Raw genomic sequence first — 18,821 nt, forward strand, 5'->3', positions numbered from 1 at the left:
ATAGGCCCCCTGCTAGGGCATTTGGGATTTGTTAACAAGCACCCCCGGTGATTCTTGGTGATTCTTATTTTCAGGCACGTTTGAGAAATGCTGTGTAGCTCCTAAAAGCACAGAGATGTCAGTATCAGCCAGACCTGGTCTAAGTTCTAGTTTTGCCTCTTTCTGACCATATAACCTTGAGCAAGTTACTTAGTCAGTCCCCACCCCAATTTCCACAACTGGACAATAGGCATAATCTTAGTCCCCAGGTCTTGAATGGGGTCAAGCATCTAGAGGGTTTAGCATGGAATTTTGCTAATAGCACATGCTCAGTCACTATGGGTTTTTATTATTGATCATTTTACTATACACTATAAATTCGCAAGCTATTTGTTCCTTTAAGATAGGGGTTGGAAGCTCAAAAGTCTACCTGGGACCAAGCAGGTACTGTTAATAACTGAAAGTTGGCTATACATAAGAAAATAATAAGGAATTGTGGAGACTGACAAACCAGAGAATGTATTTCTCATCTAAAGGAAGTGGCTACTGTTCAGCTTCAAATATTTTAATTTTTTCAAGAGAGGTTAGAAATCTAGCTTATGTGAGATTTCCTTTATTTTCAAAACACATCTATAGGCCAAATTCAGCTTATGGTAGGGTTGCCGGATAAAATACAGGATGCACTGGGATATACTTATACTAGAAAATTATTCATCGTTTATCTGAAATTCAAATTTAACTGGTGTCTTGTTTTTGTTTTATTTTTGTTTTTCAAAATCTGGCAACCCCAGCCTATGGGTCACCATTCTGCAACCTACATTCTAAGAGAACCCAAAGGCACCGATTTCTAAGACTTACTAGAGCAGAGAATTCAGGCACGCACACCTTCATTCAGTAGTCTGTCATGGGGTCTGGACTTCAGTATTTTTAAAACATTCCTTAGGTGACTCTGCTGTTTTTCTCCAGTTTAGAATCACTGAGATGCCAAGAGTAATACTTAGCAAACTGAGAGAAATGAGGCAATAAGAATGTACCTCCAAGTCTGATTCAGTTGGTTTGGTTTCTTGACTTTCTATTTCCATCTCCTGCTGTAACATCACATCAATCTGTTCTTCTGGACTCATTGGTCTGCTTCCTGGGAGAGTCAAAGATGTCACCACCTCCGTCCTCATAGGTAAGGAGGTTGAGGTGTTGCAGGCCAACCTCGTCCTGAAAAGTAGACACAGCTCAGTCCTTGGTTCCATGGAACACCTCATAGGTTTGTTAGCATTGGTTTTGCTTAATTGGCTAATTTATTTTTATTTAGAGCCTCAAAAAATTGGATTAAGAGGATTGTTGGGAAAAAAACATGAGTAACTAGGTATCCAGGAATGTTTTAAAGTCAAGAAGCAGAGCATGGCTTTCAAGAGACCACAGCCTTCTTCGGTTCAGCCCAGTGTTCTGCAATCCCCTGTGCCCATAGGGACACCTTACCCAGTGAGATCCTCTTTGTCTTTGGGGGAGAACTTCATTTTCTTCTTGTTAGGCTCTGATGAGCTTTTATTTGCTAGAACAGTAGAGAAGAAAGACATCAGTGATGGGCAGTGGCCTTGGGCGGTCCTCTGTCCACAGGGATGCAAGTCTCAGGGTAGTTCAGGAGAACACTAAGGGGGGTGGACTTGGTGTGGTGGGATGACGCAGGTGATGTGGGCCCTGTACCACTAATTACCTGTGTGACCCTGAGGAAGTGACCATCACTCCAAGCCTCAGCTTCCCCAACTGTGAAATGGGGATGAGCATACCTTCTGTTATCCCATACATTGGACAAGTATTAATAATTGCTCAATTCACTCCCCAATCCTATACGCTCTATTTTCTAAACATCAGGTGTATTACTGCTTAATATTTTTCTTTTAATAGATTCAGACTTTTAAACCTAATATATTTATTTTAAAGTAAATATTATATGATTACCACAAGTAGAAAAACCAGTATCATTTGCAATAAATATAATTATTGCAAATAGAAAAACCGAGGTCATTTGTAACAAATAGAAGGCATTGCAATAAATATCATTTGTGATAAATAAATTCAACAAATAATATAAAACTCTACTATTAAACTTTAACTGGATACTTGCTTAAAATTCTAGCCTAAGGAAACTAAGATGTCATAGAGACATGTTAAAGACATACTAATATGAAATTGACATTTTGAGGGAACCAGAGGATTGAAGACTCTTGCTTAAGATGTATTTTGAGTTCATACTTTAATTTCCTCAACCTACTCCAAATATAACAATAACAGAAAAAATATTCTTTAAAATTAAAAAGACAGTGCATTGTTCGAAAAGATGCTCTTCTGGGTGGACTAAAAATAAACACATTGTGAACTAAAAGTCTTAAACTTGGCTTCTGGAGCCAGAAGCAGGCAAAAGTAGTTAGGTGTTTGATACCTGGGGGAATAATAGAACCCAAAACACACCATGATTGTGGGGACTGCAGGTAGGCTCACAGCATGAAGCCAGGGCTGCCCTACCCACGGAAAAGACAGCAACACTGTCATGCAGATAAAGCACTTGTTATCCTCAATTCACATGGTGGCCACAGATAGCAAAGAAAGGCTGGTAATATCTAGGCCAAGCCTAACATTGCCTCAGGGACCAGATCTACAATCCCCAAACATCACCTTAGGATGGGAGTCCTAAGCCACCAATATAAGATCTGGTACTAATTTGGGGTCCAAGATGCCAGATGAAGGCATAAAGGGAAAAAGGCAAGATTTTAAAAGGTATATCAAAAGAGTTCACTGTTTGAGTACATTTATATGTGAGAACAACCAAAACTAACCTACGGTGACAGAAATCAGAAAGTGGTTACCCTGGGGCAGGATGGTGCTGGGGAGAGGAAGGAACTGATGGGAAAGGAGCACAAGGGAACTTTCTCTAGTGATGGAAATACACTATATCTTATTTGGGTGGTGGCTATATGGTGTAAACAATTGTCAAAACTTATTGAATGGAACACTTTAGATCTGTGCGTTTTATTGTATGTGAATTATACTTCAACCAATGGGGAATGCATGTAGCAAGAAAGGGAAAAACTCTCAATATAAGTCTGCAAACTAAAATCCCATAACACATGAGAAAAACCAATACTAAGAAAGATAGCAAATAAACTCAACAATTGAGGGACATATTTACAAAATGGAAATAATACAGCAATACTAATAATTCTCTAAAATATATGTTTAAGATCCTCCAAGTGATTGATATTGGAAGGGCTATGTCCATGAGAATAGAATAATAAATTGGCAAGGGTGGTACTCATAAATAGAACCAATTAGGAAATCTGAAAATAAAAAGATACTGTCATTAAAACAAAAACCATTCATTAGACACGTTAAACTCAAGACTGAACACAGTTGAAGAGCAAATTAGTGAGCTGGAAGATATATTTGAGGAATTCACCGAGACACAGCAGAGAGGATAAAGAAAAACATGATAATGAGTTTGAGACAGCAGGCAGATTGAAAGTCTCCAACACATCTCTAACAAAAACTACTAAAGGATATCCTTAAGCAGATATAGGTGTACCCAGTGGGACTAAACAAATTAATACATATAAAGTATTGTGGTAAGCAGCTTCCAAGACGGTCCCCAAGGATCCTCACTTCTTGGAATCATGCCCTTGTGTAATCCTCTTAAGTGTGGGCGGGACCTAGCAACTCACTTCTAACAAAGAGAAAATGGCAAAAGTGATAGGATGTCACTTCCAAAATTAAGTTCCAAAAAGATGGTGGTTTCTATCTTGCTGGCTCTCTTCTCTCTCTTGCTCTCTCCCTCGTTCCCTCTAAGGGAAGCCAGAAGTCATATTGTGAACTGCACTATGGATAGGCCCACATGGTAAGAAACTGATGTTTATGGCCAACAGGCAGTGGAGGATGTGAGTGAGATTGGAAGAGGATCCTTCCCTAGTTGCCTTTCAATGACTGTGGCCCTGGCTGACACCTTGATTGTACACTTGTGAGAGATTCTGAGCCAGTTAAGCCATGCCCAGATTCCTGACAGAAACTGTAAGATAACAAATGGTAGTTGTTTTAAACTATTAAGTTTGGGGGTAATTTGTTATGCAGCAATCAACAAGAAGCACATGGAGCAGTGCTTGGTGTATGGTAAATGTCATGCTAGCCATTACAATCATTCCCATTTCAGAGACGAGGAGACTGAGGCTCCATGAGGTTACCCAAAGTTAGCTGCAGCAAAAGGTGGAGCCAGGACTAAAACCCAGGATTAGAAATCTCACTCCAAAGCCCTATTCTGGGGCTTCCCTGGTGGCGCAGTGGTTGAGAATCTGCCTGCTAATGCAGGGGACACAAGTTTGAGCCCTGGTCTGGGAAGATCCCACATGCCACGGAGCAACTAGGCCCGTGAGCCACAACTACTGAGCCTGCGCATCTGGAGCCTGTGCTCCACAACAAGAGAGGCCATGATAGTGTGAGGCCCGCGCACCGCGATGAAGAGTGGCCCCTGCTTGCCGCAACTAGACAAAGCCCTAGCACAGAAACGAAGACCCAACATAGCAATCAATCAATCAATAAATCTTTAAAAAAAAAAAAAAAAAAAAACCACATGGGCTTCTCCAGCTCTGGAGGAGGATTTAAAAAAAAAAGCCCTATTCTGAGTGGGTATGGCACAGAGCCAGAAATACCTAATGGCAGCCCCTGAACAATCTTCTCCCTGGGGACATTGATGGTGACGGGCTGGTAGACCCTCAGTAGGTCCTTCAGTTTCAGGTCCTGGGCCATCAAGGAGTAGTTGTTGGCAATGGAGTCGCTGGGTCCACAGTGGTGGAGCTGCTCTTTGAAGGGTGCAGCCAGGGTCCATGATGTGCGTTGCATCAAGGGTGGGTAAAAGCTGTGCGACATGACTGTCTACAAGGGAAGAAATGCAGAGTGACACATGATGGGGGACATCACTCAGGGGGCCTGGGCTCCTTAGGGCCAGGCTCCACTCACACTGAGACTCATGGCATCCCACATGCCTTACATGGTGGCTCTACCTTCTGCACACTGAGTGCAAATACTTTCGGAATGGACACCAAATGTACTTCTCTGACCATTGTGAGCATGACTTCTGATGACAAGGATAACAGCTTGCTTTCAATATTCAGTAAATTTGTGATCAGATAATTTACATCTACTGTCTTTATTGCTATGGACGTGGCTATAAGGTAGAAATAACTGTTCTCATTTTACAGCTGAATATGGAGAAGTTCAGAGAGTTTAAATAATGCAGCAGGTAAGTGAGAAGGCCAGATTCTAACTCACCTTTGTGTTACTGCATAGCTCTTTCTCCCACGGTGCTGTAGCCTCTTCCAGTGGCAAAAATGACCAAGGCCTCTAATGCCACTTGTCAAGTCTGACTGTTTGCCCCCAAACTAGTACCAGCAGGAGAGTAGCAGCCAGGTGAACATACCTGATAGAGTTCAGATGGTTCCTCGTTAGCAGAAGCAGGCAGAGGAGGCAACTCTGGCCGCATCTGGGAGTGGCTCATGTGATGTATCGAGTCACTTTTGTGGACCTGTGGGAAACAGACACAAAGCCACTCTTCAGGAATTAGGAAAGATTTCCAAGCTTCTGAGGTTGATAAGGAGTAAAAAGGTCCTCAGGAAAGGTTTTAGGCACAAAGTTCTGCCATACAGCACCCTTCTCACCCCTATCCACTGTGTAGGTTTCATTTCTTAATTGTTAATGTCTCTCCTCTAGCATCTCCTCCTTGGCTACACTTCAGTGAGCAAATTCACATATTTTTTTTTTCCCCTGGGAAGAGCCCAAATCTGAGGGCACCTCCAGGTACCCTACCCTGGGTTGTAATTAAAGGGGTTGACTTTAAAACATTGACTCTTGCATTTCACATTGGCAAAATTCCAAATAGAAATTTGCTCATGCAGTGGCATAAGTAACTCTGTCCTTCCTGTGAGAAGAAAAAGTATCATTTAAAGAGTGTGGGCATGTAGGTCCACCATGCCATTCAGTGAGTGTATACTTGAGAGTGAGCCTCAGATAGAGGTGAACCTGTGGCTCCCATGGCCACTCTCAGTTCCCAGTGCCTTTTCACCTCAGAGCTGAAGGTGATTTCAGTGTTGAGAAATGCTGTGTGTGTTTCTGTCTTACACCCAGCCACTATAAGCAAGACAACTACTTCATCTGGGGCTGTGATGGAGGAAAACTTCTGGGCTGGACTTACTGAGAGGTGTTGCTATACAGCACTTTAAAGATGGTTTAATGGATCTGCAAGTACAATTTTGGCTCTTTGTGATTTTTCACCTTAGGCAATGACTGTGTAAGATGAGACATTATTGGACAGATTTGATTTATTTGGGTCAGCAAATTAAGTCATGCAGGGTAATTGGCAGAAGGTAGAGAGGCAGGGGGTATATGAATCAGATATTAGCCATCCCATGCCCCAACCAATCCCTCACTGATGACTCAACCTCATAAAATAATAACATTAACAACAATAACATCTGCCATCATTCTAAATATTATGCACCAGGCACTTATGAGAATTTTTATACCCATGTTCTAGCTGAAACTAAGGCTCACAGAGGATAGGTAACACATACTAGCCACACAGAGGTGCTTTCATTTTTTTTAAGATATTTTTAAAGATTTTTTTTTTTTTTGATGTGGACCATTTTTAAAGTCTTTATTGAATTTGTTACAATATTGCTTCTGTTTTATGTTTTGGTTTTTTGGCCATGAGGCATGTGAGATCTTAGCCCCTCGACCAGGGATTTGAACCCGCACCCCCTGTATTGGAAGGCGAAGTCTTAACCACTGGAACGCCAGGGAAGTCCCCAGAGGTGCTTTTAAATACACATCACTCAGCATCCCGACACACTGGAAGTGGCAAGTATCACTTATATGGCAAATTACTTTGGGAATGTGTTGATCTTAAAATTAAACAAAAACATGCAAACTCTTGAACAAAAACGCATACTGAGCCTGGGAGTTTTAAAAACAATAGGTTCACTGATCTAATGGCCTAATTCAGTGGTTTTCAAAAATTTCAGACCCACTAACAGAACTTTATTAAACATGGGGATGCTCAGGCTCCACCTTAAACAAGATGACCCTGTTGCTTTCAGCTTAGCACTGTGCCTGTCTCTCTGCTCTTGACCTCAATTTCAAGGATCTAAGAATCGATGAATCATCTCCAAGAGCCTTCTCTTTCACTACTGAAATTAATATCAGATCTGCACTGATGAGGTAAACAAAATGAAAAAACTCAGCATCAACTTGAAAGGCACCTGGTCATCCAAAATGGGTACTATACCATCCAAGGTAGATTTTGGCAGCAGTATTTTCAGGGAAATGAAGTCATTCATGGTTTCCTTCAGGATCCCAGATGTGACTGGGACATATACTGACATATACTGATTGATAAGTTAGGGCTGTCTGCATTTTGTCTTTGCAAGCAAGAAGGTTTTGTGGTCAGTGGAAATCTTTCCCTTGGCCTAGCTTTTAAATCTGTTTCAAATAAAAATATTCATTAAAAGAACAACAAGCAAACACCACAGATTTCAGACATCTTGAGTAAGTTACAGTTGAGGAGACTCTTTTGCAGTTGAGGAGAATATTAACATTATTCAGGAGGTGGCTTAGCGTTCATGCTTCTGCTTATGGTTGGGGTAAACCTGATTTCAGCCCTGACATATACTGGGAAGTTACTCTTCCCAGCAAAACAGGCAGAATAGAGCCCTAGTGGACATAACTGGCTCTACTCCAATTTCTGTCCATGCTGTACAGTTTCCAGCCCGTGTCCAGGGTAGAGCATGTGATACAGGTCTGGTCAGCAGAATACCCTCTCCTCCTAGACACTGTGATTGGTTCAGGGATAGGTGTGTAACCCAAGCTGGGCTAATCACAATCATTCCTGACACTTTTGATAGTGCTATTGAGAAAGAGGTACTCTCAACAGCCATCTTTGCCTTATGTGAAAAAAGTCTTCCTTAGATTAAAGCCAACATAAAAGAAAGCAAAGCACCAGAAAGACAAAGACAGACTCCCAATTACATCAACTGGACCCCAGGATCCAATTTGGACTTCTCAATTACTTGAGCCCATAGATTCCTTTTTGGGTTTGAGCCAGACTGAATTATATGTAAGTCCCTCCATACTGAGAGATGGTCATCCAAGAGATAGACACAGAGGCAGCTGAGTCATCATATAAAGAGAAAAGCCATTCTTGGGATGATAAAGAAAGAAAACAACATTTTGCAAGAAAGCAAACTAGGCACTTTGCTGGTGGCACAGTGGTTAAGAATCCGCCTGCCAATGCAGGGGACATGGGTTCGAGCCCTGGTCCGGGAAGATCCCACATGCTGCGGAGCAACTCAGCCCGCGTGCCGCAACTACTGAGCCTGCGCTCTAGAGCCTGCAAGCCACAACTACCGAAGGCCGTGTGCCTAGAGCCCACGCTCTGCAACAAGAGAAGCCACCACAATGAGAACCACACGCACCTAAACGAAGAGTAGCCCCCGCTCACTGCAATTAGACAAAGCCCGCACGCAGCAACGGAGACCCAACGCAGCCAAAAATGAATAAATAAAATAAAATAAATAAATTTATATAAGAAAAAGAAAGCAAATTAACATTGAGCATTTTGCAGAGCACAATGGAGAGAAGCAGAACCGCTGAAGAACAAATTAAACTTTAAGCTAGTTCATGGGCACAGACGAAGACTTAAACACACAGAGCCATTAAACCATGATAGCAGAAAACAGCTCAGTTCATGGGACAGGGACACATGGGACACATACAAGATTAGCAGATCTAGAAATCAATTCGTAAAACAAAGAGAGTTTTCTTGAACCCACCTGGTTAAGAATCCTCTGTGGCACCTTCAAGGTGAAAGAGATGGAGATTTTTTTAAGAACTACCTGGCTACCCAAAAAGGTTTGTTAAAAATATTAATGCGTAAGTGTTCTCTCTGGTAAATTGCAGAGCATTTCCATTTCAGGGGGTGGGCTCAGTAATTATCAACAAATCCACTTTAATTTTACAAAGTTTTGATTTAAAATGCTCCTCTGGAGTGTAAAATGCTCCATACACTTCAACGTATGGCAACTTACTGGATCTTGGCTTCTCCACCAAGATTCTGGCACCTAGATTGGGTAGAACTGTTACTTTCAGGTGCTTATTTCTGACTACATGTGATGTTTGCAAGTCCTTCACAGAAGCAGTTTCCAAATGCTCACTTAAGGACCTGCAACAGCAGAGTCACTAGAGTCTTAGCTAAAAATACAGACTGCAGGGCTCCACTCCAGACCTTTGAGATCAGAATCTTTGGGAGTGAGGCCAAGTCTCTATATTTTCAAGATATTCCCCAGTATATTCTTATGTACCTCCAGTGCTGGGAACTGTTGGATGGAACATATGGTCTAATGGCCTTGAAAAGGAAGGGAAAGAAAGGTGTCTATTCCTGAAATTTTCTCAGCAAAACTTGAAGATGTCCAAAAGCCTAATTCAGAACAAAGCATAATTCAAGGACATTATGTGATTAACATATACGCCTGGTCAAGGAGATCTAACATGGCAATTGGTTTATGACTGAAACATCCCCTTCCCACCCACTCCCAATTTCCCTACATGTTGAAAATACTACAGGTATGAAAAAAGAAATACACCTTAAAATTCATACCTACCTTCTGAGATGAGCAATCCATGTCACTCATGTTGTCCATTCTAATTGGACCTATAAAAACACAAAAAAAGGAACAAAGAGCTCTCAGTTTCTTCCTCTACTATCAGTGGCTCTGAAATTCCTTATAGCGTAATGGGGATGACACAGATTATGGAACTTTCCAGATGTTCTGAAAGCTCTGTTCACAGGGTTGCCTCTCCGAGGTCATGGACTTCAGCCCCCTGAGGAGTTTCCAGGCAGAAGAGGAAAGAAAGGGAAGCTAGAGAATGAAGAAGCAGCCTTGGGGCTCTGCTGGGCTCTGTGCTGCGGCTTCCTGTGATGGCCGCTCTTCCCTTCCACTGAGCAGCACCTCCCTTGGAACTTTTCCAGGAATACACCGAGTTCACTGTAGAGGAAAAACTGAAGCAGAGTTACATACTAACACAGAGAAGAGGGAGGAAGCACCCCCCCAAACAATCCCCCTGGCAGCCTGAACTCTTCTCTCTCCTCCTCTCGGGTTATTTTTAACACTGGAGGAGCTTGTACCCAGGTCCTGGGGCCAGTCACAAGGCTTCAGTGTCTGTTGCTAGGAAGGAGGGGCCTCTGTTGTGCCCAGATACAAGACTGGTCTTGACTCAGCTCCGTGTCCAGATCTCTCCCTTTGCTGTAGGCCAGCTGTCCAGCAGGAAGTTTCGGTGACAGGAGGGAAGGTGGCAAGGTGTTTAGTAATGATCCAGGAGGTGAATGGCGACAAGAGGTTGTGCCTTTGGAGGGGCCTAAATGTACACAGAGTGGTGGTTAACTTCTTGAGCCCTAGAGTCAGAAAGGTCTGGGTTCAGATTCTGCCCTTCCCATTTAATTAGCTATGTGGCTTGAGCAAACTGCTTTATCTCTCCAAGTGTCCTTTACAATGTAAAATGCCAACAATGTGACAACCTACCTCATAGGTGGGCTTGAGAGTTTAATGAGATAATACCTGTAAAGCAACCTGCACATAGTAGAAGGATGACCAACTTGTCCCAGTTTCCTGGGACTTTCTGGGTTTTAATACTGCAAGTCCTGCACCCTGAGAACTCCCTCAGTCCTGGGCAAACTGAGACAGCTTGGTCACTCAACACAGTAGGCACTCTATAAGTGTGGCTAACATCATTCTCATGATAAACACAGGAACACATGCACACGTACGCTCACACACACAAGATACAATTAGCTGCTGCCCAGACATTCAAAGCACACGTTAAGTGGTCACTTTCAAAATTCTCTCAAAATCAAGTTAGACTTATTGAGCTCTTTTTGGGAGACAGGCTTCTATATATATATATGTATGTTTTGTCGTTCAATTTTTCCCCAAACTCCATGATGTTGACATTTTATGATTGACGAAACCAAAACTGAGAAAGAAACATAATTTTCCTAAATTGCCAGGACTTGTAAGTAGTGCTGATACAATTTGAACCCTGTCCTTATGACTCCAGAGTCCAGTGTTCTTTCCATAAAGTACCTGCCCATAAAACAAACATTTCTGAGATCTTATGATGAGCATTACATAGTACCAAGTACTTCCATTTCTCCTTTTTCTTACTTTTCCCTCAAAGTTTGGCTTTCCATACCTTCAAAATAACCTTGAGGCTCCTCATTCCTTACATTTGCACTCTCTACCATAAGGTATATATACAGTTTCAAATAGTGTTTGGAATAAATGAGGCAGTGACAGGGTTTGAGACTTTAGACGGAAATGGGGTTATTACCAGGCCTCCTATAATAGGATATGAAACCCCATGTCCCACAAAAAAACCAGCAACTGTAACCCAACAAAGTAAAGAACTTTAGAAGGGGCCTGGTAGGGTGTCCATGAGCCCCATGACCTTGTGGGTGAGTAGGAGACACACCTCCCTTTGAAATTTTGTGCTTTAAGTCTACCTGTGTCCAAAAACGTCAAAGCAATAAATACAGCGTTCATTTACTGATGTGTATTAGCTGCTGGCACTGTGGTAAGCACTTAATGAGCATCATCTTTCCAAATCTGCTCAACAATGGAGAAGATGAATACAACTATCCCAAGTTTTATGACTGAGGAAACTGAGAAACAGGGAGGTTAAGTAATTTGCCCATAGTCACTCAGCTAGGTCAGCAGCAAAGTTAGAACTTGACCTGATTATGGAATCTGCTCCATGGCTTTAACCAAAAGCCTACATGTAGTCTGAAGAAAGATAGAAAATAAATAAAATATCTGCCAAAGAGAATGAAAATTCCATCATCTCCCCTCTGCCCCAGGCCACCTCACTGGCACCAGAATTGCTTGCTGACTTAATCTTCTGTTCAGCAATTTCCAAGTGAGGATGCAGGCCTCAAATCCCTTAATCAACTTCAAGTACATAGGGTTGCCAGATAAAACACAGGATGCCCAGACATACTTATACTAAAAAGTTATCTGTTGCTCACCTGAAATTCAAATTGAACTGGTTGTCCTGTATTTTTATTTGCTAAATCTGGCAATATGGGGAGAAGAGGTCAGCTAGGTTCTAGGTTATCCCCATCTCTGTGGTGTTAACAGCTTAGAGTCTCAATCTGTTGCTGGAAATTTTCACACATTTCTAATTCAGAGCCCAGTGTTTCTGGCAGATCTTTTCTGAGGCTTGAAACAGTTGCTTATCCAGGGACTTATTTTATTGACCCATCCAATGGTCAGCAAGAGCCAAGTCCTTGTGCTACTGAGAGATGCTAAGATTCCCACCGTTGGGTAATATATAGTGTGGTAGAGAAGGCAGCCAACACACAAGGAAAAGCAAAATCTGGCTGGCCCTACAAAAATTCAAGTGGAAGGAACTAGAAGATTCACAGAGGTTCCCCTAGATGGCACCCTTGAACAAAATTTCCAGTGAAGGCCTCAATTCAGCTTCCCAAAGCAACACCCACCAGGGAAGGAGGGTTGCAGTTTTGTCCTAGAGAAAAAAACCCCTCGAAACCCAAACAATAACCAACCCTTTCCTGGATGGGGCACCCATCACACTGCAGCTGAACAAAAGGCATGAAACCGGACAGGATTGCCTGAAACGTAAAAATTTAGGGACACTTTTCCGTCCATGTCCTCCTATCTTCACCATTAGCTGCCCCCTTCTTGGCTCTTGTGGAGTTAGAGCAGGATCCCTTAGCTTATTATTATTATCCCCAAGCTTATTTCTCTATCCACCAGCCTGATTATTTCTAGAAATATTAGTTGGTAGAAGTAATACATCATTGGTGGGTGGGCAAAATCAGTGAAAGACGTCAAAATAAAACTGTATCGCATATTTGGAAGTTGCTAAGAGAGCAAATCTTAAAAGTTCTCGTCACAAGAAAAAAAATTCTGTCACTGTGTATGGTGACAGATGTTAACTAGGCTTATTGTGGTGATTATTCTGCAATATACACAAACATCAAATCATTACGTTGTACAGCTGAAGCTAATATAATGTTATATGTTAACTGTACCGCAATATAAAAATAAACAAAAAAAATAAACCAAGTAACCATGATAAGACACAGAAAAAAACAAAGCACAATACGTTAAATATTTTTGAGCTCCTCCTATGTTCCCGATAGGTGCTAAGTTCTTTACAGCCATTATTGCACCAGTCCTCACTACAACCCTGTGATTGCTTTTCTCTTTCCTAAAGAGTTATTTTTCAGGTGGCTATGGACACAAGTCACAGAGGAGAGATAGATCAACAAAGGTCCCTGGATGGAAAGGGCATGAGAACTGTGCAGCAGCAGGCCAATTCTCAAGTCTATCCCTCTCTCCATTTTATAGATAAAGCTGAAGCTCAGCGAGGTTAACACATCCACACAGTAAGAGTCTTGACCTGGGATCAGAGTCCAGGACTGTTGGACCTCAGTTCACGGTCTTTACGAGTATGTTCTATGGCAGTTGTTCTCAACCTAGACAACTGTGCCCCCCCCCAGGCGACATCTGCCAATGTTTGGGGACATTTTTGGTTGTCTGCAGGGAAGGAAAGGACTGCTGGCGTCTAGCGGTTGGAGGCCAGGGATACTGCTAAACATCCTACAATACACAGGACAGCCCGCTCAACACGGAATTTTCCCGCCCAAAATGTCAATAGCGCTGCCCCTTGAGAAACCCTGCTGTATGGGCTGGATTTCAGGCCAAGGAACATGTGTTCCGGCTCTGACTTGAAACTGAAGGATTTGCGATTAGACTTTTTCACTTATAAAATGGGGATACTAATCGAACCGATCTTTAGGGATCTCACTGGCTCAGGATATCTGCGTTTGAGAAGTCATGGTTAAAACCTTCCAGTCAAGGTCGTACCTCATCACTTGTCTGTCCTGAGCTCCACAGATGCTTCCAGAAGAGCTGGTTCAGGATATTTAGGCAGGGGAAGCCCTGAGACCCTGGGAAAACCCGTTCTCAGCTGCCAGTCTACCTGTCTCAGAGATGGCCTGGGCGCCCTCGCTCCAAGCCGAGAGTGTAGGAAGGGCAACTCTCTCTGAGGCTCGGTTTCCTCACGTGCTCCTCACTCGTGGCTCGTCCGGCAGGCTCCACAAAGCTGAGGGAGACAGCGTCCTTTGAGAGAGCTGCAGGCGGGGAGAGCCAAGCGAAGGGGAGGGCAGGGGAGGGGAGGGGAGGCGAGGCACGGGGAGGGACGGCGCGGGGCCGCGCGGCGGAGGAAGACCGCTGGCGGGGGTGGAGTGAGGCCGCAGCCTCCGGCTCCAGAGCCGCCGCTTGGGCGTGTCTCCTCCAGCTGCCCGCACACTCAGCTGGGCCTGCAGCGCGGCCGCCGGGACCAGGTGAGAGCTGGCAGCTTGGGCTCAGGGGACCCGGCTGCCTGGACCCCCTCCTCGCCGAGCGGGACAAATTTTGTTGGAGGGCGGGGGGGGGGGTCGGTTGAGAGGTTAGTCGGTGTCCCACGCCCGAAGCCTTCAGCCCGACGTTTGGTAATAAGGGGAGTCTCATCCCTCAGAGCCCCTGCGAGACCCCCATACACACACACACACACACACACACACCCCTACACCTACTACTACATTTGATAAAAGGGTTGCCATTCCCATCCCACCCCGGACCCTTCCCCTTCTTGGGAAACCTGGTTGGGAAGTCTCCAAACTCCCTCTTTAGGATTAATGAAAATGGGTGCCCTCCTCCCTCCCGGGTTCCTCTTCTCTACGGAGGGCCCCTCCCCCCTCACTGCGGAGAGGGGAATTCCAGGTACCACAGGTGGGATTCTCCTCCCCAAATTAACGACGGTGTGCTCGACTCCCCGCCCCCGAGCTCCCATTTCTCAGCCTCGGTGCCCCCTCGGGCGCAGAGCCCCCTCTGTACCTGCACCAGCCCCCTTTTCCCCTCTCCTTGGATTCCAAGAAACTGGCCGCCGGTCCCCTCTCGCTTCTAGGAAGGCTGAGAGAGTGGAACCAGATGGGGAGGGGGAGGTCTGGATAGGCCCGAGGCGCCCGGTGGTTCCCGGCTTCAAGCCGGAGATGCGACCCCTCCCCCGCCCGGCTGGAATGCTCAGGGTTTCCGTTTGTCCCGGGAGGGGCGGTAGTGGAAGAGCCGGGGGCTTTTGGAAGTGGGGGGGGGGCGTGGAAGGGGAAGGGCGGGTTGGCTCGTGGTCTCCTGGCTCAGCCCGGAAGGCGCGGAGGAGGCAGAAGGCGGGGAACTGTGCGCTGCGTCGGGTTGAGGGGTTGCCGTCTTCCCTCCTCCCGAGACTTCTCAGTGCCTGGGGAGGCCCCTCCGAGGAGTGAGTGACTAGGAGGTCTGGGGATTGGTGGCCCGGTGTTTGCATTCCACGGATGTGGCCGCTGGCATTTTACCCACGCTGGCCCCTATTGGACTCCCCAAACCGGTCCGGGTGGCGCTTGGGTTTCCAAGGCCCTGGGAGACCAGTAAGGGGAGCTGGGCTTGTTTCTGACCCTTGCAGATTGGAGATGAGGGGAATTGAGTGCTGGGAACATCGCAAATTCAAATCTTTGCCAGCTGTAGCTTCAGAGACAGTATGGGAATGGGGAGTTTAGTCCTGCCCTGTTCAGGGGATTCCTGTTTCACAAAAGGGATTGTAGCAGAGAATCTCTAGCTGGGGAGATTAAAATGTGCTTTAATTTGGTGCTAGACCCTATAGACATTAGTAGATACCTCTTCCCATCTCACATAATTAGCATGGGGGACGTTCCGTACGGTAAATACATGTGAGCATCTCTCAGTTAATTTTGTCCACTGTGACAGAATCTTTTAGGCGTTTGTGCTATAGGTCAGGAGATTAGTTGTAAGGGAGAAATGGAAAAGATATCTGTGTCCAGCCCTACAGTGTTGTTCTGGGAAATGTAACAATATATTTGTTTATATGAAAATAAAGGGTTTAAAAGATAGATATCTAACTTAACAAAAAGCTTTTATTAAAAATAAATAATTATGTGAGATTGGGACAGTCCTGGAAATTCCAAGCTGTTGAGTCACAGGGTATAATTGTGGCAAAGTCTGTCCCTCAGGTGCCTCTCTTGTTATGGAGCTGAGACTTACAAGTAAATAGAGAATAATTTATGGCACAATGTAATTGGGAGCCAGCCTGTTTAGTGTATTGGCCACTGCCACTTGTTTGAGAAAGGTTTTCTGGCCAAAAAAAAAAGGCAGTAGGACTTGAAATAGTGTATTCAGCTTCCTTACTTTCTTCCACATTCTTTTCACAATTTTGTCAGGCTAAAAAAATAAACATAAGCTCTCAGAGACAATACCATTAACATTTTGTTATATGTCCATCTAGATCTTTTATTTTACTATGGATATATACATAAAATACATAAATACATATATGTATTTTATATTATGGATATATGCATAAAATATGTAACAATATATAGTATTCTATAATTTTTTCACATCATAGATATATTTTTATTTCACTAAATAAATATCAACATCATTTTAATGGCTGTACAATACTCCATTGTATGAATTTATCATTATTTAACCTATTTCCTATTAGTAGACAGCTTCTTTCCACTGTTTTACTATTTATTATGTATTAGAAACAAGGGTACGCTGCACATCCTTTTGCTATGTTTTGATATAACTGATTATTTCCTTCAAGTTCCTGGAAAATAAATTGTTGGATCAAGGTGTGTGCAATTTGAAATTTTGATAGATATTGCCAAGTTACCCTCCATCTGCATGCCCACCATCAGTGTGTGAGGATAGTAGAATCTCTTGTTGGGTCAGTTGGGTGAAGACCACTAATGGTTTAAGATACTTTTCATTTCCTCCAGTGACAGCAAGAGACAAGGTGACATGAGAGATTTGACTGTGCCCTGCACTGAAGAGCTTACTGGTAGAATTAATCCCTAAAGAGACCTGAAGTGGGATTCAGGATGGTGAAAGAAGAGCCCCCGAGTACTTCAAAGGACTTGCAGGAGCTGCAGAGGAGGGTGTCTTTGCTGATAGCGTCTGTCCAGAGTAACTCAAAGGTCAGTTTCCAATCAGAGCATATAATGGAAGATCCCAAAATAATACTAGCTTAAACACCATAGAAAGTTATATAATGGAAGATCCCAAAATAATACTAGCTTAAACACCATAGAAAGTTATTTCTCTCTCAAGTAGAAGAAATTTGGAGGTAGGTCAGGAATCTTTCTAACGCACCACCTTGTCATGTCTGAGTTGTGACCTTCAAACTCACTGTCCAAGATGACTGCTAGAGTATCAGCCATTGTATCCATATTCTAGGCAATGAGATGTGGGGAGAGAAAGACTTGCATACCACCTCCAATTTAAGGAGACTTCCTGGAAGTCATACACACACAAAGCTTCCAGTTGCATCTCATAGACCAAAATTTAGTCTTATGATCATCCCTTGTAGCAAATGCAATTCTTTAGCTGGAAATAGAGGCAACTCTTAGTCTGTGCCACAGATACCATCCTTTTTTTTGTTTTGCTGTTAATTTTGACCTGTTATCCTGCAAATGAGAGGCTAACGTCTACTTTGAGCCCAGTGTTCCACTAGAAATCCAGTGTTCAATAGAAATACGACGTAAGCCACATACATAATTTAAAATTATCTAGTAGCCGCACTTAAAAAGTAAAAAGAAGCAGGTGAAATTAATTTTAATAGTGTATTTTATTGAACCTATCTAAAATATATTTCAACATGTAATCATTATAAAAAATATTAATGAAAAAAGTTATTGAGATGTTTTACATTCTTTTTTGTACTAAGTCTTTGAAATCCAGTGTGTATTTTACACTTAACAGCACATTTCCATTTGAACTAGCCATTTTACAAGTGCTCAGTAGCCATTCAATGGCAATGGGACTTGAGATAGTATATTCTGCTTTCTTGAACTTTTATCTTTATTGCTTTCTTCTGTGTGCCTTTCAGCATTTTTTCAGGGAAAAAATAACAGCTCTCAGAGATAATATTATTAACATTTTGCTATATGTTCTTCTAGACTTTTTTTCTATGTAATATACCCATAAAATACATATGTATATGTAACAAAGTGAACTGGTTGGTGATCTGTTTTTTGTATTGGACACCACTAGGATCTATTTGAGGAGCCAGACCTTTGCAGTCTAGAGCAATATACTCTATAGAGATCTTTTCTGAACTCATCCCCAAATGCCTCTGGCACTCTTTGTGGATTTAGCAAGATATTTTTAGGTTGGACAAGCAGCTTTCTAGCCAGCAGGCTGAGACTCTTGTTACTAAAAGTTAGCTCTGTGAGAAAGGTCCTCATACTCATCTGCATGTTTAGTTGATTCTCGTTATATAATTTGTGTTAGTTCTGTTCTGTTGAGTCACCTCAAACACTGAATTAGCACGTACTGAACAGTTGCTCAAATGGGAAGTACAGGATTAGGTTCTGGCAAACTTCTGGTGGCAACATTTTCATCAACCAATCAAACCATAACCTGTTTTGTGTGTCTTTTTGTTTAAAGGCATCTTTATTCTGTAGATATTATTGATTCATTAACGTTGAACTCCAGACCAACAGCCTGTACTATACAGGCAGCTATAACTCTTGCCTGAACGAAGTTTATCTAATACACGTACGGTATTTTCCCTATAAGGCACGTCACAGCCTTCTTATACTTAGGAACACTAGACAGTACTGCTACACATTTTAAATGGCAAAATCACCAACAGAAAACATAAAAATGCAGAAAAAGGTGGCACTAAATAAACCATGG

At 43.1% G+C, this 18,821-nt stretch overlaps 2 protein-coding genes across 21 annotated transcripts in view; one reads left to right on the forward strand and one right to left on the reverse strand.

Moving 5' to 3' along the window:
- DNAH3 (dynein axonemal heavy chain 3) overlaps positions 1–15,243 on the reverse strand; it is a 209,385-nt gene extending 194,142 nt beyond the window's left edge. For 5 of the 14 annotated variants that reach the window (XM_082430916.1, XM_082430918.1, XM_082430914.1 and 2 more), the window contains exons 1-8: positions 14,967–15,239; positions 13,956–14,193; positions 9,669–10,052; positions 8,841–8,864; positions 5,435–5,539; positions 4,668–4,890; positions 1,453–1,525; positions 1,014–1,188 (exon numbers count right to left, since the gene is read on the reverse strand). In XM_082430916.1, the coding sequence (XP_082287042.1) occupies positions 1,014–1,188; positions 1,453–1,525; positions 4,668–4,890; positions 5,435–5,539; positions 8,841–8,864; positions 9,669–9,707 (639 nt within the window). In that variant the 5' untranslated portion in view covers positions 9,708–10,052; positions 13,956–14,193; positions 14,967–15,239. Of the gene's footprint in view, positions 1–1,013; positions 1,189–1,452; positions 1,526–4,667; positions 4,891–5,434; positions 5,540–8,840; positions 8,865–9,668; positions 10,053–13,955; positions 14,194–14,966 lie in introns of those variants that run through there. The other 9 variants (XR_014254974.1, XM_082430906.1, XM_082430907.1 and 6 more) reach the window with 7 other exon arrangements.
- The window catches only part of ANKS4B (ankyrin repeat and sterile alpha motif domain containing 4B), a 66,747-nt gene continuing 62,200 nt past the window's right edge, over positions 14,275–18,821 (forward strand). For 3 of the 7 annotated variants that reach the window (XM_082431077.1, XM_082431083.1, XM_082431084.1), the window contains exons 1-2: positions 14,275–14,434; positions 16,901–17,098. In XM_082431077.1, coding sequence (XP_082287203.1) covers positions 17,003–17,098 — 96 coding nt within the window. In that variant the 5' untranslated portion in view covers positions 14,275–14,434; positions 16,901–17,002. Of the gene's footprint in view, positions 14,435–15,241; positions 15,382–16,900; positions 17,099–18,821 lie in introns of those variants that run through there. The other 4 variants (XR_014254990.1, XM_082431082.1, XM_082431085.1 and 1 more) reach the window with 2 other exon arrangements.

Source organism: Balaenoptera physalus (assembly GCF_965194825.1).
Source record: "Balaenoptera physalus genome assembly, chromosome: 16".
Classification (NCBI taxonomy): Eukaryota; Metazoa; Chordata; class Mammalia; order Artiodactyla; family Balaenopteridae; genus Balaenoptera; species Balaenoptera physalus.